Source organism: Myxine glutinosa, chromosome 1, assembly GCF_964187855.1.
Source record: "Myxine glutinosa chromosome 1, kmMyxGlut1.1, whole genome shotgun sequence".
Lineage (NCBI taxonomy): Eukaryota > Metazoa > Chordata > Myxini > Myxiniformes > Myxinidae > Myxine > Myxine glutinosa.
Window position 1 is genome coordinate 314535274 of NC_136261.1, and position 23894 is coordinate 314559167.

Genomic DNA, 23894 nt, shown 5'->3' on the forward strand with positions numbered 1-23894 from the left:
CCCTTCGGAAGCTGCCGTAACTCTGGGAGCCTCCATAGTAATCTCGACTGCGGCCACCACCAAAACGATTACTTCCACCCCGGGAGCCATAGCCACACCTGAAACGACCTCCACGTTTTCCTCCTCTGTAGCCCCCTTGACGCCCATGGCCTGCCTTCTATACTATTAAGGTCCGACCATCCAAATCCTTGCCATTCAAAATCCTTTTCTGCATCCTTTGTGTTTTCAAACGTGACAAAGCCAAACCCTCTTGACTTTTGCGTCTCCCTGTCTTTTATCAGCCGCACTTCCAAGAGTGGTCCATATTGGCCGGAGACAGAGTCCAGAACAACTTCCCTTGTTTTGAAGTTCAGTCCACCGACAAAGAGCTTGCCAACATTGCCTCCATCCCTGACTTGTGTGTGCTGACACTTAGTTTTTGGGTACCTGACAAGACGTGCCTGTGCAAAGCGTGATGTCAGTACCTTCCTCTTCTCTTCAGAGCGCTTCCTACCCATAGCACGAGTCACGGTACAGGATGGAAAGATACCCGGCATCTCCTGCTCTACCTGTGCAGTGTTATTTTTCATACTAGGCTTTTCAACAAACATCGGGTTACCAGAAACTTGACCACCAGCCAAATCATTCCCGATAACAAAAGATATTCCCTCTACAGGTAGAGTGGCTTGTAACCCTACGGTGACCGGTCCTGACACCAAATCAGACTTCAAATGGATGACATGTATTGGGGCTTTAACACAGCCACCAACCCCCTGTAAAAGAACACACACCAGTTGCCGTCTTCTCTGACAATGGCAAAATGCCTTCAAGCATTTTTTTTTTTTTTTTTTTTTTGTATACAAGATCGAGGCTCGTGAAAGAGCTAACATTAATCACACAAAAGGACAAACCGACACACAAAACACAAAAAACAAGGGGAGCGGCAGACAAGATGGGGAGAGAGGGGGAAGGACACAAACACAACATTTGAGAGCAGGGACATCGGGAGGACTTGGGGGGGAGGTGGGAGAGGAATAAAACATATGAACACTGCAAGGACTCTGGGGTGAATTACCGGGGGTAGAAAAGATCAAGGTTTTCGATGGGGGAAGATAAGAGATGGTGGTGAACAGCTGTTTTAAAGACCTGGAGGGAGGAGTGGGATTGAAGGGAGTGGGGGAGTTTGTTCCAGAGGCAGGAGAAAAGGGGAATGAAAGAGTGAAGGTGAGCAGAGAGCCTAGACTTTGGCAGTTTAACCATAAGAGGGTTGCAGGCAGATCTTGTGCGACCTGAAGGAATATTGGGGGGACAGAGCACAGAGAGAGCTGGGGGAGCAAGGCCGGAGAGGAGTCGGTAGAAGACAGAAAGACCACCAACCTGCCTGCCGTGAGTGAGTGAAAGGCCCTCGGAGTTGACTACATCGCAGGAGATTCCAATGATTCTGAAAGCTTTGGCCTCAACAGCGTGAAGCCGAGCAAGGTGTGAGGCAGGAGCACCAGCCCAGAGGGGGGAACAGTATTCCATGGAGCTGCGGATGAAAGCCTTGTATGTGGTGAGGAGCTCAGGTGTGCCAAGGAAGGACTTCGCACGACGGAGGATGCCCAGTCGGCGACTGGCTTTGGAGGCCAGCTTGGAAATGTGGTTTTCCCAAGAAAGATCATGGCAGATAGTGAGACCCAAAAGCTTGAGCGACAGAACTTCTTGGAGAGGATTGTTGAGAAAGTAGATGGGAGGGTTGTCCAGTCGGTCCTTTCGGAGAGACATTGTAAGAGTGTGAGATTTGTCAGGATTGAAAGACATGTTCCACTTGTTTGACCAGTCTGTGATTTTGTCCAGGTCTGCAGAGAGTGAGGAGGCTGCAGACTGCCGATCTGAGGGATGAGGAATGGAGCGGCAGATAGTGGAGTCATCAGCAAAGAGATAGAGAGGATTTTCCAGAGAGTTGGAGAGGTCATTGATGAAGACCAGAAATAGCACATGGCCCAGAACACTACCTTGGGGAACTCCAGCCAGAACAGGGAGGGAAGATGAGAGAAATCCATTCAGGGCCACACGTTGCCTACGACCAGAGAGGAAATCCGCAAGCCATGAGTGGAGATTTCCCTGAATACCATAGGAGGTGAGTTTGGTGAGCAGAGCTGGGTGCCAGACCGTATCGAAGGCACGTGATATGTCAAGTGAGACAGCTCTGATTTCCTGTTTGGCATTGAGGACCTCCATCCATTGTTGAGACAGCAGAAGCAACATGTCCAGAGTAGAATGACCTGGTCTGAATCCAAATTGATGATCAGAGATCAAGCCATTGGAGAAGAGGAAGGATTTGATATCTGAAGCAATGATGGATTCCATGACTTTGCTGATAATTGGGAGCAGGCTGATTGGTCTGTAGTTGCAAGGATCTGTTTTTGCACCTTTTTTGTGTGAAGCGGTAATGTTTGCTGATTTCCAAGATGCTGGCAGATGACCTTGAGCAAAAGAGAGGGTGAAAAGAACAGAGAGAGGGTGAGATAGAGTGGCAGAGCAGGATTTTAGGACCCGAGGGCTGATGCCATCTGGTCCAGTTGCAGAATCAGAGTCGAGGTTTGATAAAAACTTCTCCACCTTGTCAGGAGAGAAGGACACAGAGTCCAGGAGCAGTTGGGTTCGACTGGGAAAGGTGGGAACAGAGAGAGATGGGTTTGGGACACATGATTTTGAGGCAAACACAGAGTTGAGGCATTCGGCTTTGTCACGTGCGGTGTCAACTGTGTAGCCATTTGAGGTAAGGGAGGGGATGGAGCGGGAACAAACACCAGAAACGGATTTGACCAGACACCACCAGGATTTGGAGGAAGGAGGCAGGTTTGAGAGTTCAATCTTGAGTGTGGAGAGATAGTGCTTCCTGGCACTCCTGAGGGTAGAAACACACTTGTTTCGAGCTTGGTGGAAGGAACTGAGAATGCCTTCAGTTGGATTTGCCTTCCAAGACGCAAAGGCAAGTTGTTTCAGGGCAACTGCCTCACCACAAGATTCAGTGTACCATGGACGGGAGGAAGGGTAAGACAACTGAAGACGAGATGGGATAAATCTGTGCATGAGAGAGAGCAGTTTGCTTTGGAAGAATTCCCAGGAAGAATTGATGTCAGAGGCATTAGAGATGGGAGACCAGTCCAGTTGATTGATGGCTGCTTGCAGCCCGTGCCAGTCGGCCTGAGTGAAATGCCAGGCTCGTCCGTGCTGATGAGGCTCTCTGAGAATGGCCAGTGAGATGTCCACTTTAACAAGCACATGATCAGAAGAACCGATTGGAGCAGAAGAAGAGCAGCAGACATTTGCAGGGAAGTTAGTCATAACCAAGTCCAGAAGAGAAGATACTCCATTGACTGAGAGCCGGGTCAGGAAATTGACAGATTGTGTCAGTCCCAATGAGTCGCAGAAGTCCTTTGCTGAGGTGCCATGGCTGGTGAGAGATGAACCCACACCCAGCCAGCTAGCATGATGACAGTTGAAGTCGCCACATATGAGGAAGAGAGAGTTTGGATGAGTTGATAGAAGTTGGTCCATGTTGTCCGACAGAGAAATGTAAATGGAGTCATCACTGTTTGGAGGACGGTACAGAACACATATGAACAAAAGGTGGGAGCAGAGAGGAAGCCGTAGCCAGAGGTACTCCTGTGGGTGGGGTGGAGAGAGGGCAGTGCAGGGAGAGTGAAGAAGAGAGTTTTTGATAAAGATAGCCACCCCACCACCAGGACGAGGATCAGGTCTATCGTACCGGAGGAGGGAGTAACCAGGAAGAGATATTAAGGAATCAGAGACATCTTGAAGGAGGAAAGTTTCTGTTAAGCAGATCAAGTCTGGATTTTCAGAAGCAACCTGAATGGAGAGATCAATCAGGTTTGAGCGAAGGCCCCGGATGTTTGAGGTCCATACTGTTAGTGAGGAGAGAGGGGGAGCATTGGGTGCAGGATAGGGGAGGGGAGGGGTAGGGTCAGATGAAGGGTGAGAGGGGGATGTAGGAAGAGCAGTTGATAGTGTGTCAGACATTACAGAAGAGTTACAAGAAAGGGAAGGATGAGGAGGACGAAAGGTTTGATGGTGATGGAATGAGGCACAGTGAGAGTTTGTTTGAGGGGGGGCAGAGGAAAGTAGAAGGTTGGGGGAGGTGGAGGTATGACATAGGAGGGAGAGGAAGTGGGGAGGAGGCAGCTTTGAGAAGGAGGTGGGATGAGGGAGAATTTGGGAGGGATGGTTGGGGGGGAGATTTGAAGGGGAGGGGAAAGGGGGGAGTTTAGAAAGTGGATGATTAATGAAAGATGAACATATATAACAAATTGGGTGTGTTGTGATTTTCAAGTTAGCGATTCGTTTAAGATTAAAGATTGATGTGCTCCTGTGACCCTCAATACCCTAACAGGTCTCTGATTAGTCAAGTCTCCATTCAGTGACACAAACCCCTCTGAAATAAAAGGTTTGTAACCCTCATGAGCAAGATCATTCTGTGATGCCGTAACTTTGGCATGGGAACCTTCACAAGGCACTGTCCTCCAAGGACGATTTCTCGCATTTGCCAATGCATTCGGAGTTGTACTAATCTGACTCCGCTCCTGATTTTTCCTTTCCAGGGCATAACATTGGGACATCAAGTGTCCAGGTTTCTTGCAAAAAGCGCAAGTAGGCCCGGAGGAAAAACTTGTGGTCTGCCTCGAGCCCCCCGGAAGATAGGTCTGTCTTGGAACTGTAGTCTTCTGATCCCTAAAAGTTGTGGCATCGGATTGGTACTCATAGTCATCTCTAGGTCTCCCCCATGAATATTCGTTCTCTGCACTGGATGTACCATAACTCCCCTGGCGAACTCTAGGTGGGAAGTTAGGTTTGTGGAACCCCATCCTGTGTGTCAAGGCATAGTCATCTGCCACGGTTGCTGACTCATACAACTCTGGTACCTTCTTTTCCTGCAGATGTACTTTAATGTCCTCGTGGACACACTGTTTGAATTCCTCCACCAAGATCAATTGTCGCAACAGGTTGAAGTCTTTCCCAACCTCCTTCGAGTCACACCACCTATCAAACATGGTTTCCTTCATTCGGGCAAACTCCACATGGGTCTCACTCTCCCTCTTCCTGGCATTCCGGAATTTTTGCCGGTAAGCTTCAGGGACCAATTCATAGGCTTTGAGAATGGTTTTCTTCACTATCTCATAATCTACACATTGGTCAATCGGTAAAGCCGAAAATATATCTTGAGCTTTACCCACCAGAACACTTAGCACGAACATAGTCCAGGACTCCACAGGCCATTTTAGCATTTGAGCCACTTTGTCAAAGTGTAAAAAAAACTTGGCTACCTCTTTTTCATTGAAGGGTGGAACCAGCCTCACATGTTTACCAACATCCCAAGTGTTCTGACTAGTTGTCGAACTAGCCGGCATGGATGCCTGTTCTCTCATTAATTCCAGTTCCTTGAGTTTAATTTCCCTCTGACACTCCATGTCACGTTCCTTTAACTCCCTTTCGGCGCTTCTTTCCTCTGCTCGTTTCTCCTCGAGTTCTCGTTCCTGTGCTACTCTTTTTTCCACGAGTTCTCTTTCAGCTCTCCTTTCCTCTGTTCTTCTCTCCTCAAGTTCACTTGCAGCTCTCCTTTCCTCTGCTCTTTCCCCTGCTCTTCTTTCTTCTGCTTTCCTTTCCTCTGCTTTTAACCTTTCCTTGCTCTGCAGTTGCATCTCCATTTTCGGAAGCTCCACATTTTCTTTTTCCTCCACATTTCAACATTTCACCTTAATCCAAGGCTACCTCTGTCCATGTGCCCTGTCCCACCAGAGATTCTATCACCAATGTCTGCATCTCTGCTTTCTTCATATTAACTCGGACCTCCAAGTTAAAATGTCTGGCCAATATCAAGAGTTCCGATTTTTTTAACGCTTGGAACTGTGCCTCACTAGGGGACGCCACAAACTGTTCTGCGTCAAACACCATGGTGACTATCAGTTAACACCTGTTAACCTTCACACAAAAATTTCCAATTTTTATTAAAAATTTGGGAATGTTAGAAAAAAATTCCAAATTTGGGAATTTTGGGAATGCTAGGGAATTCTATCCCGGACGAATGTTATCAGGGAATTTGCTCCCTGACGAGTTTTATTAGGGAATTTAATCCAGGATGAAGACCCAATTTCGAGCCCCCGAGTCAATTGGACAAGCCCCCAATTTCTGTTACGTGCTCCTCCCCGACCCCCTGGTCGCTTTGTACCTCCTAGCCCCGAGAGGAGTCACGGCAGAAAAATGTGTTATTCTGTGTCAAAAATCAATGGTGAAACCACACCAATTGTTACTAACAAACAAATATTGTATTAAAAATCACACAAGAATAACAGTACAACAATGATAGCAATCAAAAGGACAATCAACATATATCTTATGATGGTACCATCAGCTAATATCAGGTAACTCACTGTGCTCCAAGTGCGTGAAAAAGAACATTCCCCAATGTCACTATATTCCCGTCTTCAAGCTCAAGTTGATCCCCTCCAGCGATCGTCAGAAAGATGTCGAATCCAAACCCGAATCCCGTTCAGATGACAGGCCCAGTCACGCCGCCAAAACTGCACAAAGGCGTACACGGCCAAAGCGGCAGAAAAGGGTCACGCGGCCAACAGCTGCGAAAAGGCGCACTCAAGGCGACTGGGAAATTCACACCCTCGGGTATGAATGTTTTACCGCTCCAAATCGGCGAACCTCAGGTTTGTCTTCAAAATTCGTGTTGCACACACACATCCCAGATAGACGTCTGAATGGTGAAAACGGCTGACGCAAAGCAAAGACCTTTCGCGATGAGCAAAGCACGTGAGTCAAAATGGCCGACGGCTCGTACTTAAGACGTAATGACACAACGATGATTCCTCGGAATCCAACGCCAAACCTGACACGCAGGTTGATCAGTCACAGCGATAACAACCCTATCGCAGGAATCCCTTTCCAGGAAACCCAAAGTTCACTCATGACTCTTGCTCGACAACGTTCGCTCAGGACGAAGAAACGACTCACTTCTTCTTCGACTTCACTCGCTCCGCCTCTTTTGTCTCCTCGTCTTCTTCCGGGTTGTCGTCTGGTGCCCGATCCGGTTTCCTGTTTCTTTTAACATTAACTTTTAACTTTTGAAACTAGAAATATCTATTCTCTTTAAATGACAACAATAATAATACATGGAATCGGAAATATTTACAGTGGATGCAAACCACCACAATGGAGGTGACGAATCCGTAACAACTATATATTTCGAGTCAACAATGAACCAACCATACACCACTTCAATCCAGTAACTTTGCAGTCATTACAAAGGGATTGCAGTGTTACGATTATATTTACTATATAATTATAATTAACGTTATTATTATTATTGTTATTATGACGAAGACAATGTTACCGGATTAATAAACAAGGCTAATTCCTTACTCCCGTGATAATTAGTACACCGCTTCTCATCGAGTCAACAATGAACCGACCACTGTGAATTATTTCGAGGTGAATCATGGCGCAATTCGGCAACATTAATGAATTCAGTGTGGATGCTGATGACAGGGCCCAATATACGGAGCAGCTAGGCCAGTTGGCACCCATGGGGAAAAGGAAATTCATCCTTTGGAAATGCCAAGCACCATTGAAATTGTGGTGAGAAAGGGGGCACCATTGTTTTGACATCGCTGGCACACAGAGAGCCCTGGCAAGTCATGGCACTTCCTCCATATTCAGTGGCTGTTTCTCTCATCTGACAGTCCTGTGTTGTATCTTGTGTATTCGTCTGTTTGTCCCTGATTGTCTGCACGTCTTTCTCTGATTGATCTTGATCACATCTCCTCTATTTTATTGGTCTACTGTGCTCTCACTTTCCTCCTCAGCTTCGCTCTCCTCTTGCCTTTTCTTGCCTACTTCCCCACTGACATGCATTACCCTTGCCTCTGTCATTGCTGTTTGTGTTTCTACAGCCTGGCCTGAGTTGGTCAGCTTCTGTATTCCTTTTATATTCGTTATGAGATTGCATAAAGTCCAACATGCTAACTCACAATGGAGCAGGGTGAAACAGGTGTTCAATGGCACAGGCAAACAGGTGACAGAAAAACAGAGGCAGAACACAACATAATGCAGCAGAAGAAGATTGGCATGTGAGGGGCAGCCAGACAAATGAGACAGCATGTTGGTCATTTGGCCTATTTGGGTTCCTCTCATTTTGTTACGTGCTCCTCCCCAAACCCCGGTCACGGTGTACCTCCGAGCCCCGAAAGGAGTCACGGCACAAAGATGTGTTATTATGTGTGCCAATGACCAATGGTGAAACCACACCAACCAATCAATACCAAAACCAAGTATTGTATTAATGTCACACAAAAATAACAACTTGCACAAGTACAATATTAATCAATTGCACAACAAATATCATATCATTCCTATGATGGTACCATCAGTTTCTTACTCGATAACTCACGGTGCTCCACGTGAGCGAAATGTAACATTCCCAAAGTCACTGTCCCGGCACCAGGCCAAAGTCGATCCACGCTCCCGTGATCACAAGAAAAAGGTCGTATCGAGACCAGAACCCAGATCGTCTGACAGTCGACACTGCCGAAGCCGCTGGGTGGGTGACGGGCCGACGTCGGTCAGGCAAAGGTGCACCCAAAAGGCGACTAGGAAATCAGACCTTCGGTTCACCAGACAATGACGCTGGTATGAACGTTCTGCAGCTCCCAAACTGAGAACCGCAAATTCCCAATCGAAATCCACATTACACACCCGAACCAGGCTAACGGCTGGGCACGGTGAAATGGCTGGGGCGAGGTGAAAAGGCTGGAGCGAGGCGAAATGGCGGACAGGCCCATAATGGAGGCGTACCTACTCTCCAACAACGATTCACTCCGGAATCAACTGCAAAACCCGTCACGCAGGTTTATCTGTCACAGCGATCACGACTCTGTCACAGGAATCCCTTTCCCGGGAAAACCAATCTTCGCCCGTGACCCACGTTCGCCAGCGTCCGCTCGATATTTCAAAGCAGCTCTGCTTTTTCCCCCGACCTCACTTGCTCCGCTTTCCCTCCTTTTCTTCTTCTTCCGGTTTCTCCCGATCCATTTCGTTTTTCTTTTAAAACACTAATTTTTCCTTGACAGTTATCTCCATTTCACTCAAACTATAACCATAAGAGTACATGGAACTAAAAATGCTTCCAGTGGATGAAAACTACAAAGACGGAAGTGACGAATCCATAACCCTCAAGAAAGAAAGTTTGAACATAGTGAAAACTTTCTTTTCATGCAAAAACCCTTTTTAACAAACAAAAGTAAAACTCACACCCAAATGATCAACTCGCGTGAGCAACAATAATTAATTTTCCCCAGAAGAAAGCAACAAAACTTCCAAACAATCTAGAGGAATTTTCAAAGTTAGTTCACTCTGGATAAAGCATCGGCCATGACATTGTCCCTGCCCTTTACATGCTCAATTTCCAAGTTGAACTCCTGCAAAGACAAACTCCATGTCGACGGAAGTGATGGAAGTGACGGAAGACGGAAGTGACGAATCCGTAACAATTTGCCCCTGTCTTCTTCAGAAGAGGAGCACCCAAAATAAACATCATGAATACACGTCAACCATTTACATACAGCTGGACAGAAAAGATCAAGGGTTGACATTGGAGACATAAAATGACAATGGGGCTTCACTAACCTAATGGAGTGAAGATAAGAGCAAATATGTTCAGTCGGCTAAGGGACTTGGAGAAGAGGAGACATAAAGAGCTGATAGGAAAGAGTGGACAACACCAGTTGTAAAACAGTACAGGATCACATGACAACGTACCTGTCAGCAGTGGGTCATATCTCAATAAGGCATTTCCATGAAGCAGTGTCTGTGCTTTATCATTAGGTTGAGGGATACCAATGATCGTCTCCTTAGATACCACTCCCTTTAGAAGTGAAAGATGAGAAGGCAGCATCACTAATATACAGAGGTTAATTATTCTCCATGACACTGCAGATGAAGGCTTTTTACAATGGTATGAGCCGGTGGACTACAAAGAAGAACTTATGTCTGCAAAAAAATACTCAGTATGCGACCATCCATGGAGGACAGCTTGAAAATGTGACCAGCCTAAGACTCGCCATGTCTGATCGCAAGGCCAACATAATCCAAAAACCAAAAAAAAAAATCTGATGTAGCATACGCCTCACAGAGTGTCGGTGCTGCCGAAGCAGCTTAGGCTATTGAGCAAGGGTTATACTTGGTGGTTTGCCATTGCCTTCCCAGCAGTAGTTAGGGCAGGAATTTGGCCATGGTGCCGGTGACAGCTCACTCTTCGCAAAGGACACCGTGGGATCTTAACGTCCACCAGATAATTCTGGCAGACGGGTCGTCCGTTTAGTGTCCATCCGAGGGACGGCACACACATTGATGAACCACCATACCTGTGAAACACTGGGATGACAGTTTGATTGGAGGCGAGTGTGCATACCTATAGTCTTGGCCATCCTGTCAACCCTATCCAAGACATACACCCCACTAAAAGGTAGCTACAAAAGTGGATTGAAGGGTGAGTCAAGTGATCATTTCGTTGAGAGATAATTCGATTGCAGGACTTTCCATCAATGAACTCCATTTTGCAGGTCATTTGCCAAAGCTTTATCCTCTACAGATGAGAAGTCAATGAAGCAGGCATATCCTGGTGGGTAAATAGATGAGGAACAATAAGCACAGTGTGGAGAATTATCTGTTAATGGTATACCTACAGATACGTTTTGAGAGAAGTATATGGACAGCATTGATGTATAGCAGAATACACATGATGATGCCTCAATTAAGACAGCTTGCAAAAGAAGAGCAAGAAAAAGACTTCCATTGAAAGTTTCAACATCTCATCAGCTTGTTACTGTCACCTGACCTACCCAACTCGTCCACCAAGTTTTGTCAAATTCCGTCGACTTTTTGGAAATTCTCGTCCACAAAATTCTCGGATCTGGATTCGGACCTTCACCAAAATTGAATAAATTCTTCCTTGGCACACTCCCCACCTGTCGATGATGATCGATGTGGAAACCCAAAATCGGCACACGACACTAGTCCTGCGGTCATAATTAAAGGCTTAATGATGTGGCCTATCTAGAGCCACCTGCAAAACACAGAACTAGTCTTGTTAATAGTGTTTAACACGGAGACGAGAAGATAGCACGTCCCATGCCATGACTCATCAGACATTATCAGTATGTGGCATAACAAAACGCATGAATTACTGACTTTTAAAGGTGAACTCGTGTGCTTTGTAACATGATTTCCCACGAATTAGAATGGTTTTGTGTAAATATTATTTTTCCAACTTTGACTTTTTAAATCAACCTCCTGATTACTGATTCGTGATTCAGTTCAAAGTTAACTATATCATTATAAACTTCCATGAATGTTTTTAAAACTTGCAAAATGTCAGTGAAGTTTCAGCTGTACAGTGCATTATATGAATGATTCATAGACGTAAGATTATATTGTAGTTCCGTACCTCCATAATTATACGATTGATAAATCGCATTACGTCATCACCGAGAGATGCATGAATGGGTATTGTCTGTTCCATCCCCTGTATCCTTCTTTCATTTTCTAGCTTTTTTTTTCGTTGTGCTTTGTAAATAATTTCTCGAATAACTCAATGCGTTTACGCATGTCAAGTTTGCAAACAATCACTACTTGAGTATAATTACGGACCGACGTATTAAAAAAATTCGGATTTGCATTTACGATCGTTTTAAAACAACAACGAACCGTTTATTCACATTTTTCATTAGTCGGTTGATAAACGTGTGCATATACGACTAGGATGATTAATACTATTCAAACTTTTAATAACTGAGTAAAAAAATATAACTGACAGTCATTCACGCGATGACATAATCACGTAGACATACGGGAAATCATACGTGATGTGCGTGACGTCACGCGTCGAATTTCGACGGGACAAGATGGCGGAGGTTGGCTGGTGAAGCGATGGGCTCGATGGGGAGAACAATTAATTAATTAAGTCATTAAAATGTTTATATACTGTGCGAATTTATTTTCTGAAAGCATAGAATTCTTTTAAACTCGCAGTGGACCGTTTCTTTTAAGATTCGAAAAATATACGATCAAAGAGTTGATAACTAATTTTACTGATGAAGGGATAAAATCTGTATTTGAAAGTTTAAAAAAAAAATTTTTTTATTTTCTCTGCGCTTCTGTTGACGAAATGACAACTTTTTTTTAATCTGTTGTTTTCTACAGAGTACGAACGGCAATTCGAGTCCAGGTAAGGCTTGGTTAATATATATATAGATATATATTTTTTAACGAAATGTCCGGTTTCCTCAATTTCAAATTGCTTGGCTACTTGATGAGGAAGAACGTTGTTGGTTCAATTATATCCTGTATTGTTGAAAATATTTTTTGAAGCCCTCACCCCATCGAGTACTCCTCCTCTACCCCCTCCCCTCTCCCAATCGAAGCTCTTCCTCTTCTGCCAAGCAAAGTTAACCTCCCAGTTGAATAGTTTGATAAATACCAAGTTGTGATGACAACCCTCGTGGTGAAGGTAAATTAATACGTTTCTGACCTTTTTTTGTTCATTAGTGAATTTCAGATTAATTGCGTTATTTACACACACACACACACACACACACACACACACACACACACACACACACACACACACACACACACCCGGGCTGGATTTTTATGGATGCTGTTTAAGTTGTTATATTGAAAACAGCAAGATCGTGTGACTTATGTGGCACTTGTAATATGATGATGATGGATTGTGAGTGTGGTTACAAATGAAAAGTTTTGCAAGTTTGACTTATAACTTCATTGTCATTTGACATTTCTTTTTCTTTATAATATCTGATGCCATTATAGTAATGCTGAAATGAAGCAAAATGGTGGTGCTGACTAATAATTATTACAAAGTACTGAGAGAGAGGAATGGTGTTTTGTGGTTTGTGTGTGTGTGTGTGTGTGTGTGTGTGTGTGTGTGTGTGTGTGTGTGTGTGTGTGTGTGTGTGTGTGTGTGTGTGTGTGTGTGTGTGTGTGTGTGTGTGTGTGTGTGTGTGTGTGTGTGTGTGTGTGTGTGTGTGTGTGTGTGTGTGTGTGTGTGTGTGTGTGTGTGTGTGTGTGTGTGTGTGTGTGTGTGTGTGTGTACAAATGCGAGAAAGGGGGAGGGGTGAGAGATTTTGAAAACTCCATTACTAAAATCTAAATTATAAAACAGGAGTGTTTGTCTGTCTGTCCATCCCAAAACTACTCTCTGTTTTGGAGCTAGCCCTGCAAAACCTTCTGTGGGACGTTTTGGGGTTCGAGTGGGTGTTGTAAGATAGATAGGAGATTTCATAAATCCCTCAATAAAATTCACAGGTTTAACAATGTTTCGCAGGATATCCCACCATTCACATTGTGAATAGCTTCATGTAATATCCCGCCCCACCGTTCACAGGTAAACATTGCTTCGCCGGATATCGCATCAGCTGCATAACACGTCATCCCTGCGAGTTACTGTACAGAATGAAAACGCTCCACAGTATCTATTGGTGCAATTAGCTGTCTCCCTTTTCCACATTGAAACAATGGCACGGCATGCATTCGCGGATTTTTATCGACATTCGTGGATTATCGTCAACATTCGTGGGTTTTGTCTCGCCATTTCTGGGACTTTCATCGACCTTCGCGGATTATCGTCGACATTCTCGGGATTTGCCTCAACATTTGTGGATTATGCCTTGCCGTTCGCGGTTTGTTCCTCGCTATTCGCGAATTTTCACGATTCGGGAACCAATCCCCCCTTTTTCCATTGAAACATTGCCCCCCCTATTTGTGGGTTTTGCAATTTGCAGCATTTCCCAGGAACGTATCTCCCGCGAATAGCAGGGTCCAACGGTATACATATACTAGCGAGGTACCCGTGCTACGAATGGGTGAGAACCCAGAAGCAAAGAAACAATGCGGAAACGGCGAATGTGAAGCCATAATCCAATAAATTCCACATTCCTGTGCCACCTTCAGTCAAATGTCAGGCATTGACAGCAGGTTCGGGAAGGACGTAGGAGGGGGGAAACGTACTGAATGTTTCTATTCGCAGTCAATGGTGAAACTGCAAATGGCGAATCCGCGAATGTCATGGGTGGAAACCCTCACGTCATTTCATCATTTCCTTTAAACTTGGTCTCTATGTTTTCATTCCACACAGCCAGCATCATTCCAATCACAAATGAATACTATGGCATTCATATACCAAAATACAATGTTGAATCACAAAAAACGTTCCAGTCTGAATGTTCCGTAACCTAGTCAATGTCGAAATTGCAAATGGTGAATCCGTGAATGTCACGGGGGTCCCTCGCATCATTTCCTTTGAAGTCAATCTCTGACTATTTTCAATTGAAACAGCATCATTCCAATCACAAATGAATACTACAGCATTAATATTACAAAAGACAATGTTAAATCACAATTGTATTGAGATATTGTCAAAACAGAGAATCGTTATCTAGTTCATTTCTGGATCTGGGGCAGGTCCATATCGATCAAATTTCAAAATCATAATTTTATTGTGGATCTTTATGAGACCTCCTATGTACCTCACAACATCCGCCGAGACCCCAAAACATTCCACAGGAGGTTTGGCGGGGCTAGCCCCAAAACCTGAGGGAGTAGTTTCGGGATGGATGGACAGACAGACAGATACTCCTGTTTTATTATATATACAGTCACGTGAAAAAGTAAGTACACCCCATGTAAAATTTTGACTTTTTCAACATATTTCAACATATAGCTATTTGATCTTCATTTCAACAATATTGATAGATAAAGGTGATATAATATAACAAATATCATGAAACATTTACATTTTGTCGTCCATTGTATAATTTAAATAAACATAAATGCAAATTTCGCGTGTGGAAAAAGTAATTACACCCTTGGCTCTAATAGGTGGTATTGCCCCCTTTGGCAGAAACAACCTCAAGTAGGCGTTTCTTATAACTGTCTACGAGTCTCTGACATCGACTGGGAGAAATTTTTGCCCACTCCTCCATGCAGAATTCTTTCAGCTCTGCGATGTATGAGGGGTTTCTTGCATGCACAGCTCGTTTCAAATCCCCCCACAACATCTCGATGGGATTTAGATCCGGGCTTTGACTTTGCCATTCCAGAACCCTCCATTTCTTTCTTTTCAGCCATTCCTTGGTGGATTTACTGGTATGTTTAGGGTCATTGTCATGTTGCAAGGTCCACCTTCAGTTGAGCTTCAACTTTCAGGCAGATGGCCTCACATTATCCTCAAGCACCCTCTGGTACAATGAAGAATTCATAGTGGATTCTATAATGGTGAGCTGCCCAGGCCCTGATGCTTCAAAGCTGCCCTAAACCATAATATTTCCACCACCATGCTTTACAGTTGGTATCGGGTTCTTGTGGTCAAATGCTGTCATTGGTTTTCGCCAAACATGTCTTCTGGTACTGTGGCCAAATAGCTCTACCTTTGACTCATCTGTCCAGACCACATTGTTCCAGAAGTGTTGGTCTTTGCCCAGGTGTTCATTGGCAAACTTTAGTCTTGCCCTGATGTTCTTTCTGGACAGCAAAGGTTTCCTCCTGGCACACCTCCCATGTAGATCAAATTTGTGCAGCCTCTTTCTAATGGTAGACTCGTGTACTTTGACATCAACAGTGGCAAGAGCTACCTGTTGGTCCTGTGATGACATTCTGGGGTTCTTAGAGACTTCTTTCAGCATCTTGCGGTCTGCTCTCGGGCTGAACTTGCTGGGGCGGCTTGGCCTGATCAAGTTGGCAGTTGTTTGGAATCTTCTCCACTTGTAGATGATCTTCCGGACAGTCAAATGATTGATTTCAAATTGTTTGGAGATCTTTTAGAATCCCTTCCCAGACTCGTAGGCATCTATAACGTTCTTTCTGAAGGCCTCAGAGAGCTCTTTTGATCTAGGCATGGTGACGCCGCACACTTCAACAACAAAGAGCAAACCAAACTAAATGTCTGAGGTTTAAATAAGACAGGTTCCTCCAAGATCCTCTCTGACGATGTTCTAATCATTTGCACCTGAGCTGGTGCACCTGATTCTAATTTTAGGTATTTGAAGTAGTGATAAATGTAGGGGGTACTTACTTTTTCCACATGCAAAATTTGCATTTATGTTTTTTTAAATTATACAATGGACTACAAAATGTAAATGTTTCATGATATTTGTTATATTATAGCAACTTTATCTATCAATATTGTTGAAATGAAGGTCAAATAGCTGTATGTTGAAATATGTTGAAAAAGTCAAAACTTAACATGGGGTGTACTTACTTTTTCATGTGACTGTCTGTACAGTCAAACCTGCCTTAGCGACTACCTTTACAGAAAGACCATGTGTTTATCACGGAATCTTACATTTCCCCCTCAGAGAAAACGTGTTAAATAACCTGTACGGAACAATCAACTGTCTAACACCCGGCGACCACCCCAATTTGCTTCCCTTCATAAGGTCAAACCTGTACACAACGATCATTGATGCCATTATAATCGGTAAATTCAGTTAACTTTCCAAACATAAAATAGTTTTCGAACAAAGCACACCGAGAGATCTCTAACATATTCCTGTGATCGATACCAGAGTACAGAGTGGGTGTTGTAATGGTTAGAGCAGTGGTTCTTGACCTTTTTAAAGGTGCCGAACCCTAACTAAACCCACCGAACACTCGCGGAACCCCTCAAATTTGACAAAAAAATTAAGAAGAATTGCATCTTAATGCGTTTTCTGTTCTTCTTTTCGGGAGGCAATCTGGGAAATGCATAGTTTTGTTTTGGCAAGGGCCACCCTCAAATCATTTTCGCATGCAAGCCTGCTCCTTTTCTTTGTTTTAATGTCCACCAGTTTCGAAAACGCATGCTCGCAGAGATACGTTGTAACGAACGGCGTGAGGATCTCAAGGGCAATTTTAGTGATGTGAGGATACCCTTCCATTTGGCGGCACCAAAACGTTGAGAGCGTTGTTGTGCCAAAGAGTTGTTGTTGAGTCTGGCTCTGCTGAAGTTCGATGAGGTCGTCGAGGTATTGGTCGTTGACATCTCCCGTTGCAACGTCGAAAGTAAACGGCTGCCGCACCCATGCTGGGTATTGCTCTTGGTCGGGGAAGTAGCCGTCGAATGACTTTCCCAGCTCATCCAAGTGCATGGCAATCGCTTGCTTCAGCTCCCCCGGTACAGCAGTGCCTCCAACTTCAGACTCGTCTTCGATCCCGCTCACGCACTCGTTCAGTAGCGAAAAGGTCGCGAAGTTGTCGTTCTCTTAACTTCTTTCGGAAAGCGCTTAGCTTTTCTTCAGATTCGATGACATTCACTCCATCGCCCTGCATCTGGCAATTGAGATGATTGAGTGCGTCGAAGATGTCAGCCAAGTACGCCAAGGTGAGGATGAACTCTGACTCTTGGAAGTGCGTTGCATGGCAATGCTGGTGTTCTCGCAAAAACAGGGCTAATTCTACACGCAAGGCAAAAACACGGCTCACTACCTTCCCTCGTGATAACCATCGAACGTTAGAGTGGTAGAGAAGGACTTCGAATTCAGAGCCGATTTCATTGCACAGCTCTTTGAAGATGCGATGATTCAGAGCACGGCCTCGCACATAATTCACAGTTTCAACGACAATTTTCAGAACATTGGCCAGTTTTGGAGGCAGGGTTTTTGATGCCAGCACGTGTCTGTGCAGGACGCAGTGCGTGATGATGATGTGTGGTGCATCGACCTTCACCAGTGCTCCAAAACCGCAGTTGCATCCCAGCATGGCTGGAGCTCCGTCCGAGCAAACTGCAGACACCATGTTTCACGAGAGGCTGTTGCTTCTGAAGAAGTCGTCCACAAGCTTCTTCATGTCAGCTGCCTTCGTTGTTGTTGTGAGAGGCTTTCAGAACAGAAAGTCTTCGTTGATCTCGTCTCTTTTGACATAACGCACAAATAAGATGAGCTGGCTCAAATTCGAAACGTCGGTGGTCTCGTCGAGTTGAAGGCTGAATTTCGTCGGGCTCGCGACTAAATCTGCAACTACCTGGGCGAGGATGTCGTCGCTCATGTCGTCGATTCTGCATCTGATGGTGTCATTTGAGAGTGGAACGAGAGACAACTTGTTTTCAGCAGCTTTTCCCAGCATGATGTTGGCCATCTTCAACGCGGCCGGTTTGATGAGTGTCTCGCCAACGGTGTGCGGTTTGCCCTGCATTGCGATCAGGTACGCAACTTCATATAACGCGGTGAGGATCGGTTTGTCAATTGGAACGAAGCCGAGAGTGGGCAAGGTAGCACTCGCGTCAAATCGGACTCTCTTCAATTTGAATTCATCCAGCGTTGCGTCTTTGTACTGCCCCTCGCCGTGCAGTTTTTTGAAGTGTTCGCGTAGTTTTGCTGGTGCTAGGCTGGAGTTGCTCAACTTGACATTGCGAAGCATGCATTGAGGACGCTGACTTCCGTCAAACACATGAACCCATACCGCACGTAATCCTCCGACCACTTCCATTTTTTGCTCGACATACTGCAAAAAAAAAAAAGAAGTAACAAACTGATCTTAATTGAGGTCCGGCAAATAATTATATGACAAAAATTAAAAAAGGAACATGCTTAAATATAATCAGTACCCCTCTGAAAACTGAGAAATTTTAACGAAGAAAACATAACGTATAGTTACGATGACAGGATTTATTATCTACTCAACTCGATGTCACCTCAAATCACATTATAATATTACATAGAAAACTTCGAATTGTTAGTTTTGAATTGCGACCAAAGGAGTTATATCACCTCCACCTAATTTTCTGAGTAATTCAATCATATTTTATAATCACCATCCACTTTTGACTTTAATATAACTGAACCCGCCCTGCATATCCACAAACATTTCCAACTTACTTTGCAATTAATCAGTAACTCCAAAGTAAGGCGCGACCAATGACGCACGGCACACGGCAAGCTAATCGAGGCTATTCACTGGAATTTCCGAACACCTGCAAAGTCCAAAATCCAGTAAGTAAGTAAGCACCATCAACAGAATAATTAGCAAGTTGCTCATTGATTCAACTTACTACAGTCAGTGTGAAACAACTTATCTTAAACACAGACCAGAGAAACCATGAATGGGATGGGAATACAATTACAAATAACATTTCCATTCGTTCGCAACATACATAGCAAAATAATAATAATATTAATAATAAGCGTAATTACACATAGATTCAAAATTGATACAAAACTAAAAACAAAAAAAACAACAAATTGCAATGCGTTTCGGAGGACCTCCGCCGAACCCCTGAGACTGGCACACTGAACCCCTGGGGTTCGGTCGAACCCAGGTTAAGAACCACGGTCATCTGCGAGGTCGATGGTTTGAACCCCAACCGAATCATACCAAAAACTTTTAAAATGGTATGTGCTGTTCAATTGCTTGATGCTCAGCATTTATAAGGGAAGAACACAGACAATCAATGTGGGGAAGACAACGGCAAATCACACAGTGGGCTATAACTGCTGAGAAAATCTCCACCATTGTTGTGACGTCGCTGGTATATCCCAAAACTCTGTGGCTGTGTTTTTATTGTTTCATAGTCCTCTGCCGCATCTCATTTGTATATCCATGTGTGTAAGATGTGTGAGTGGCAGCTTCATTACGAGCTGTATGTCGTATTTAAAAAATAATTGTGCTTTGGTGTATGGAACTTCTGAGTTCCATGTTTCAGTGCATTTGTGTTTTGTCTCTCATCAATTATGTACACTCACTACTATCGTGTGCTCTGATCTGGATTGCGTTTTCAATATTCAAATTCGAATCGGTTTTCAGTGTGATGACTAAACTTCAAATTTGACTGAGTGAGATATTAATTAATCACTTGACAAAACAATTAAAAGAGTAAACGAGAGCCTAAGAACGACACTCGGGAGAGAGCATAACTCCGCCAGGCTGAACAGTTTGTTTTGTATCCTACAGACAGGCTGGATCTGGATTCGGATCTGAACCAACATCTAATCGGTTTGTTCTTGTCACCTAACCAACGCATCCTCCTCGTTTTGTCATTAGTCGTTCACAACCTTTTGAAATATCATGCTGTATGTCGTTTTTGGCCCGATCATTCAATGGTGAAGAATCGCTTTAAATTTTTTTAAAATTATTGTATCCGGATCCGGAGGCAGCCAAGAAGGCTGCAAAGAAAGAGGTAGCAAAGGCGCAGGAGGCATGTAGGAAAATGTTCGGAGAACGTTCGGAGAATGACATAGATCTGTAATCTGGTGGTGAAAGAAGGCCGCATTCCAGTGGATTGGGAACTGAGTACCCTCGTCCCTCTATACAAGGGGAAAGGTGACCCTCTGGAGTGTGGCTCGTACCGAGCGATAAAGTTATTGGAGCATGGAATGAAGGTATTGGAAAGGGTGTTGGAGAGGAAGATAAGGAAGAAGGTGAAGATCGACAAAATGCAGTTTGGATTTATGCCAGGAAGAGGAATGACAGACGCGCTCTTTATTGTGAGGCAGTTGCATGAGAAGTACATGGAGAAGAGGAAGAAGTTGTTTCTTGGGTTTGTTGATCTGGAGAAAGCATTCGATAGGGTTCCATGCGAATTATTGACATGGGCATTGAGGAAGTTAGGAGTGGAGGAATGGTTGATCAGAGTAGTGATGGCAATGTACAAAAGAGCGCGCACAGCTGTAAGGACGAAGGACAGGAACAGTGGTGAGATTGAGGTGAAGGTGGGAGTGCATCAGGGGTCGGTACTAAGTCCACTACTATTTGTAGCTGTGATGGAGGTGCTGGCTCAGAACGTAAAGGAGGGTTTACCGTGGGAGTTGTTGTATGCAGATGATCTGGTGTTGATTGCGGAAAGTATGGATGGACTGAAGGAAAAGATGAACAAGTGGAAGGAATGTATGGAGACAAAAGGTCTGAAGGTGAATATGGGAAAGACGAAGGTGATGGCAAGTGGTAAAGCATAAGCATGTGGTGAGGTGGAAAGAACTGGGAAGTGGCCATGTGCTGTGTGCAGGAAGGGTGTCGGAGTGAACTCCATTCAATGTACAATGTGCGCTGAGTGGGTTCATCAAAAATGTAGTGGTCTGAGAGGGTCATTAACCAGTGTGGCAGCTACATTCAAATGTAAGGTGTGCACAGAGGGAGCTGCAGATGGAGGAAATGTTGAGTTGGATCTTGGAGACGGCGTGAAGCTGGAAGGTGTGAAAACATTTTGCTACCTCGGAGACATGCTGAATGGAGAAGGTGGATCAGACACGGTAACGGTTGCTAGAGTGAGATGTGCATGGAAGAAGTTTCGGGAACTGAGTGGCGTGCTGATGAGGAGGGGAGTGTCGTTGAAGCTGAAGGGAAAGGTGTATGCTGCATGTGTGAGAAGTGTTGTGATTTATGGGAGCGAGACATGGGTCATGAATGGAGAGCAGCAACGGAGGCTGGAAAGGGTGGAAATGCGAATGGTTTGGTGGATGTGCGGAGTATCGTTGAGAGAGAGGAAGACAAATGATGAATTGCGAAAGATGATGGGAATAGAGCCTGTGATTGATGCTGTGAAGATGAACAGGTTGAGATGGTTTGGTCATGTGTTGAGGAAGGATGAAAGTGACTGGTTGAGAAGAGTGATGGAAATGAATGTAGAAGGAAGTAGAGGACGGGGAAGACCGAGAAAGACTTGGCTAAAGATGGTGGAAGAAGCAAATGCGGACAAGGGGGTTAACAAGGAGAGATGCAGAAAATAGGGCAATATGGAGAAGATTTTCATGAGGACCACAAGGCTAACCCCTGCTCTAGCAGGGAAAATGGCCTTAAAATGCATGTTGTTGTGTTGTTGTTGTATCCGGATCCGGAGTCTGATCTTCACTGAAATTGAAGCAAGTCATCCGTGTCACACACCCAATCTTTCCCCCAAGTTTTATCCGAATCCGTCCATAACGTTTTGAGATATCATGCTTTATGTCTGTTTTGGCTCTTTCTTTATGGTGAAGAATCTCTTAAAATTCTCGTATCCAGATCCGAATCTGGATTTTCACCAAAATCTGAGTGATTCGTCCTTGTCACTCACATACCGAACCTGTCCACCAAATTTCGGCCGAATCCATCCACAACTTTTTCAGATATCCTGTTCCCAGACAGACAGACAGACAGACAGACAGACAGACAGGCTGAAAATATATTCTCCGTCCACCTTCGGTGGTAGAGCATGGCGTTGGCTTAACTGTTCGTGTACTGGCTTGTGATCCTAGGATCCTTTATTTGAATCCCGGTTAATTTTTAATTAACGCCGGGTGAGGGGGGGGGGGGGGGGTTGACTCAGCCTGTCATCCTTCCGAGGTCGGCAAATTGAGTACCAGCTCACTGGTAATTGGGGCACTGCATCAGCAGCACAAACGCCTCTCAAATCTCAACAACACAATAACTCAACACAAACGTCTCTTGTCCTCCCCCGTCCAAAACCTTGATTTTTCTACCCCCGCTGATTCACCCCGGATACACTTTTTTGAAATTCCAACTTCTTTCCTGGAAGTCCTTGCAGTGTCCATATGTTTTATACCTCTCCCACCTCCCCCCCAAGCCCTCTCCCTTCCACATTCCTCTCGATGTCCCTGCTTTCAAATGTTGTGTTTGTGTCCTTCCCCCTCTCTCCCCATCTTGTCTGTCGCTCCCCTTATTTTGTGTTTTATGTGTTGCTTTGACTTTCTGTGTGATTAATGTTAGCTCTTTCACGAGCCTCGATCTTGTATACAAAAAACAAACAAAAAAAAACGCGCTTCCAGAAAAATGAATATATTCTGTCTGTCTGTCCAGGGGTGTGGCTTACTCCATTTACAGAGTAGCTCCACCCATTCTTGGAGAGGCTTCATGTAAACAAATATCCACCATTTTATTACCTCAAATAGCTTTGAGGCCTGTTTAGTTAGGCCCATGCTGTCTTTCTCTCTCACACAGGTTTATTTCAACTCTAATTCGATATATCATTTCATTTTTAACAGTCGCTAACATAGTTTTAGACTCGGTTGAAAAAAAAACGGGAAGAGAATCCCATGAAAGTTTCCGTTTATAGAACGAAATGAATTCTCAAAGGCCTGTAATATAAAGCCCATTCATTGAGTCACCCTCACGATTTTATCTCGAATTCACCATATGATTTAATTTTTATCGATGGTTTTACACTCGGTGTCAGAAATTATTGAGAACATTCACGCACACACGGGAAATTGCAGAGATATATGTAAAAAAATCGCACCACGATGATGCACAAAAATACACCGCCTAAAATAACAGTCGGGGAAAATGTCGACATATATTAAAAATTCGCTTTTTCTTTTCCGTTAAGATATATTACTTTTACTTTTGATGACGGTCGTCACAAAAACGACATATATTTCTTCGTTCTTATTTCATTCAACATTATTATCCGGAAGTAAAATATGTTTCAGGAAATTACCGAGAGATATTTCTTCGTTTTTTTTAATTAGTTATGTGCGCATACACTTTAAATAGGTTTATTTGAAATCTTTAATTTTCACAATGTAATTTACTTGCCATTTGTCATTTGATGATTTTGAGACACTTCCTCTTGAGGATCGTGACAATTCATGCGTTGTGTGGAAACTTCCATTTCCAAAATGAATGACACAGTCGATGAAGAACGCAGACTTGAACAGGATGCAGCAAGAAAACGAACGAGACGGGAGAACCGCACAGGATGCTGCTGCAACAACGATGAGGAGGGTTGGAGAGGAGCGAGGGGTTGGAGAGGAGTTAGGGGTTGGAGAGTGAGGAGCTAGGGGTTGGGGAGTGAGGGGCTAGGGATTGGAGAGTGAGGCACTAGGGGTTGGGGAGTGAGGAGCTAGGGGTTGGGGGAGTGAGGAGCT

General features: G+C 44.3%; 1 protein-coding gene and 1 long non-coding RNA gene across 48 annotated transcripts in view; one reads left to right on the top strand and one right to left on the bottom strand.

Annotated features, from left to right (window-relative positions):
* LOC144889129 (uncharacterized) overlaps positions 1–11093 on the bottom strand; it is a 34343-nt gene extending 23250 nt beyond the window's left edge. Inside the window, exons 1-2 of the long non-coding RNA XR_013621605.1 lie at positions 10887–11093; positions 10457–10663 (exon numbers count right to left, since the gene is read on the bottom strand). This is a non-coding gene — a long non-coding RNA (uncharacterized LOC144889129). The remainder of the gene's footprint in view (positions 1–10456; positions 10664–10886) is intronic.
* A 794-nt stretch (positions 11094–11887) lies between these two features.
* The window catches only part of LOC137440177 (mesoderm induction early response protein 1), a 120307-nt gene continuing 108300 nt past the window's right edge, over positions 11888–23894 (top strand). For 10 of the 47 annotated variants that reach the window (XM_068136492.2, XM_078769030.1, XM_078769038.1 and 7 more), the window contains exons 1-2: positions 11924–11957; positions 12247–12271. In XM_068136492.2, coding sequence (XP_067992593.2) covers positions 11949–11957; positions 12247–12271 — 34 coding nt within the window. In that variant the 5' untranslated portion in view covers positions 11924–11948. Of the gene's footprint in view, positions 11966–12246; positions 12272–12467; positions 12554–18222; positions 18241–19986; positions 20029–23894 lie in introns of those variants that run through there. The other 37 variants (XM_068136533.2, XM_078768915.1, XM_078768994.1 and 34 more) reach the window with 28 other exon arrangements.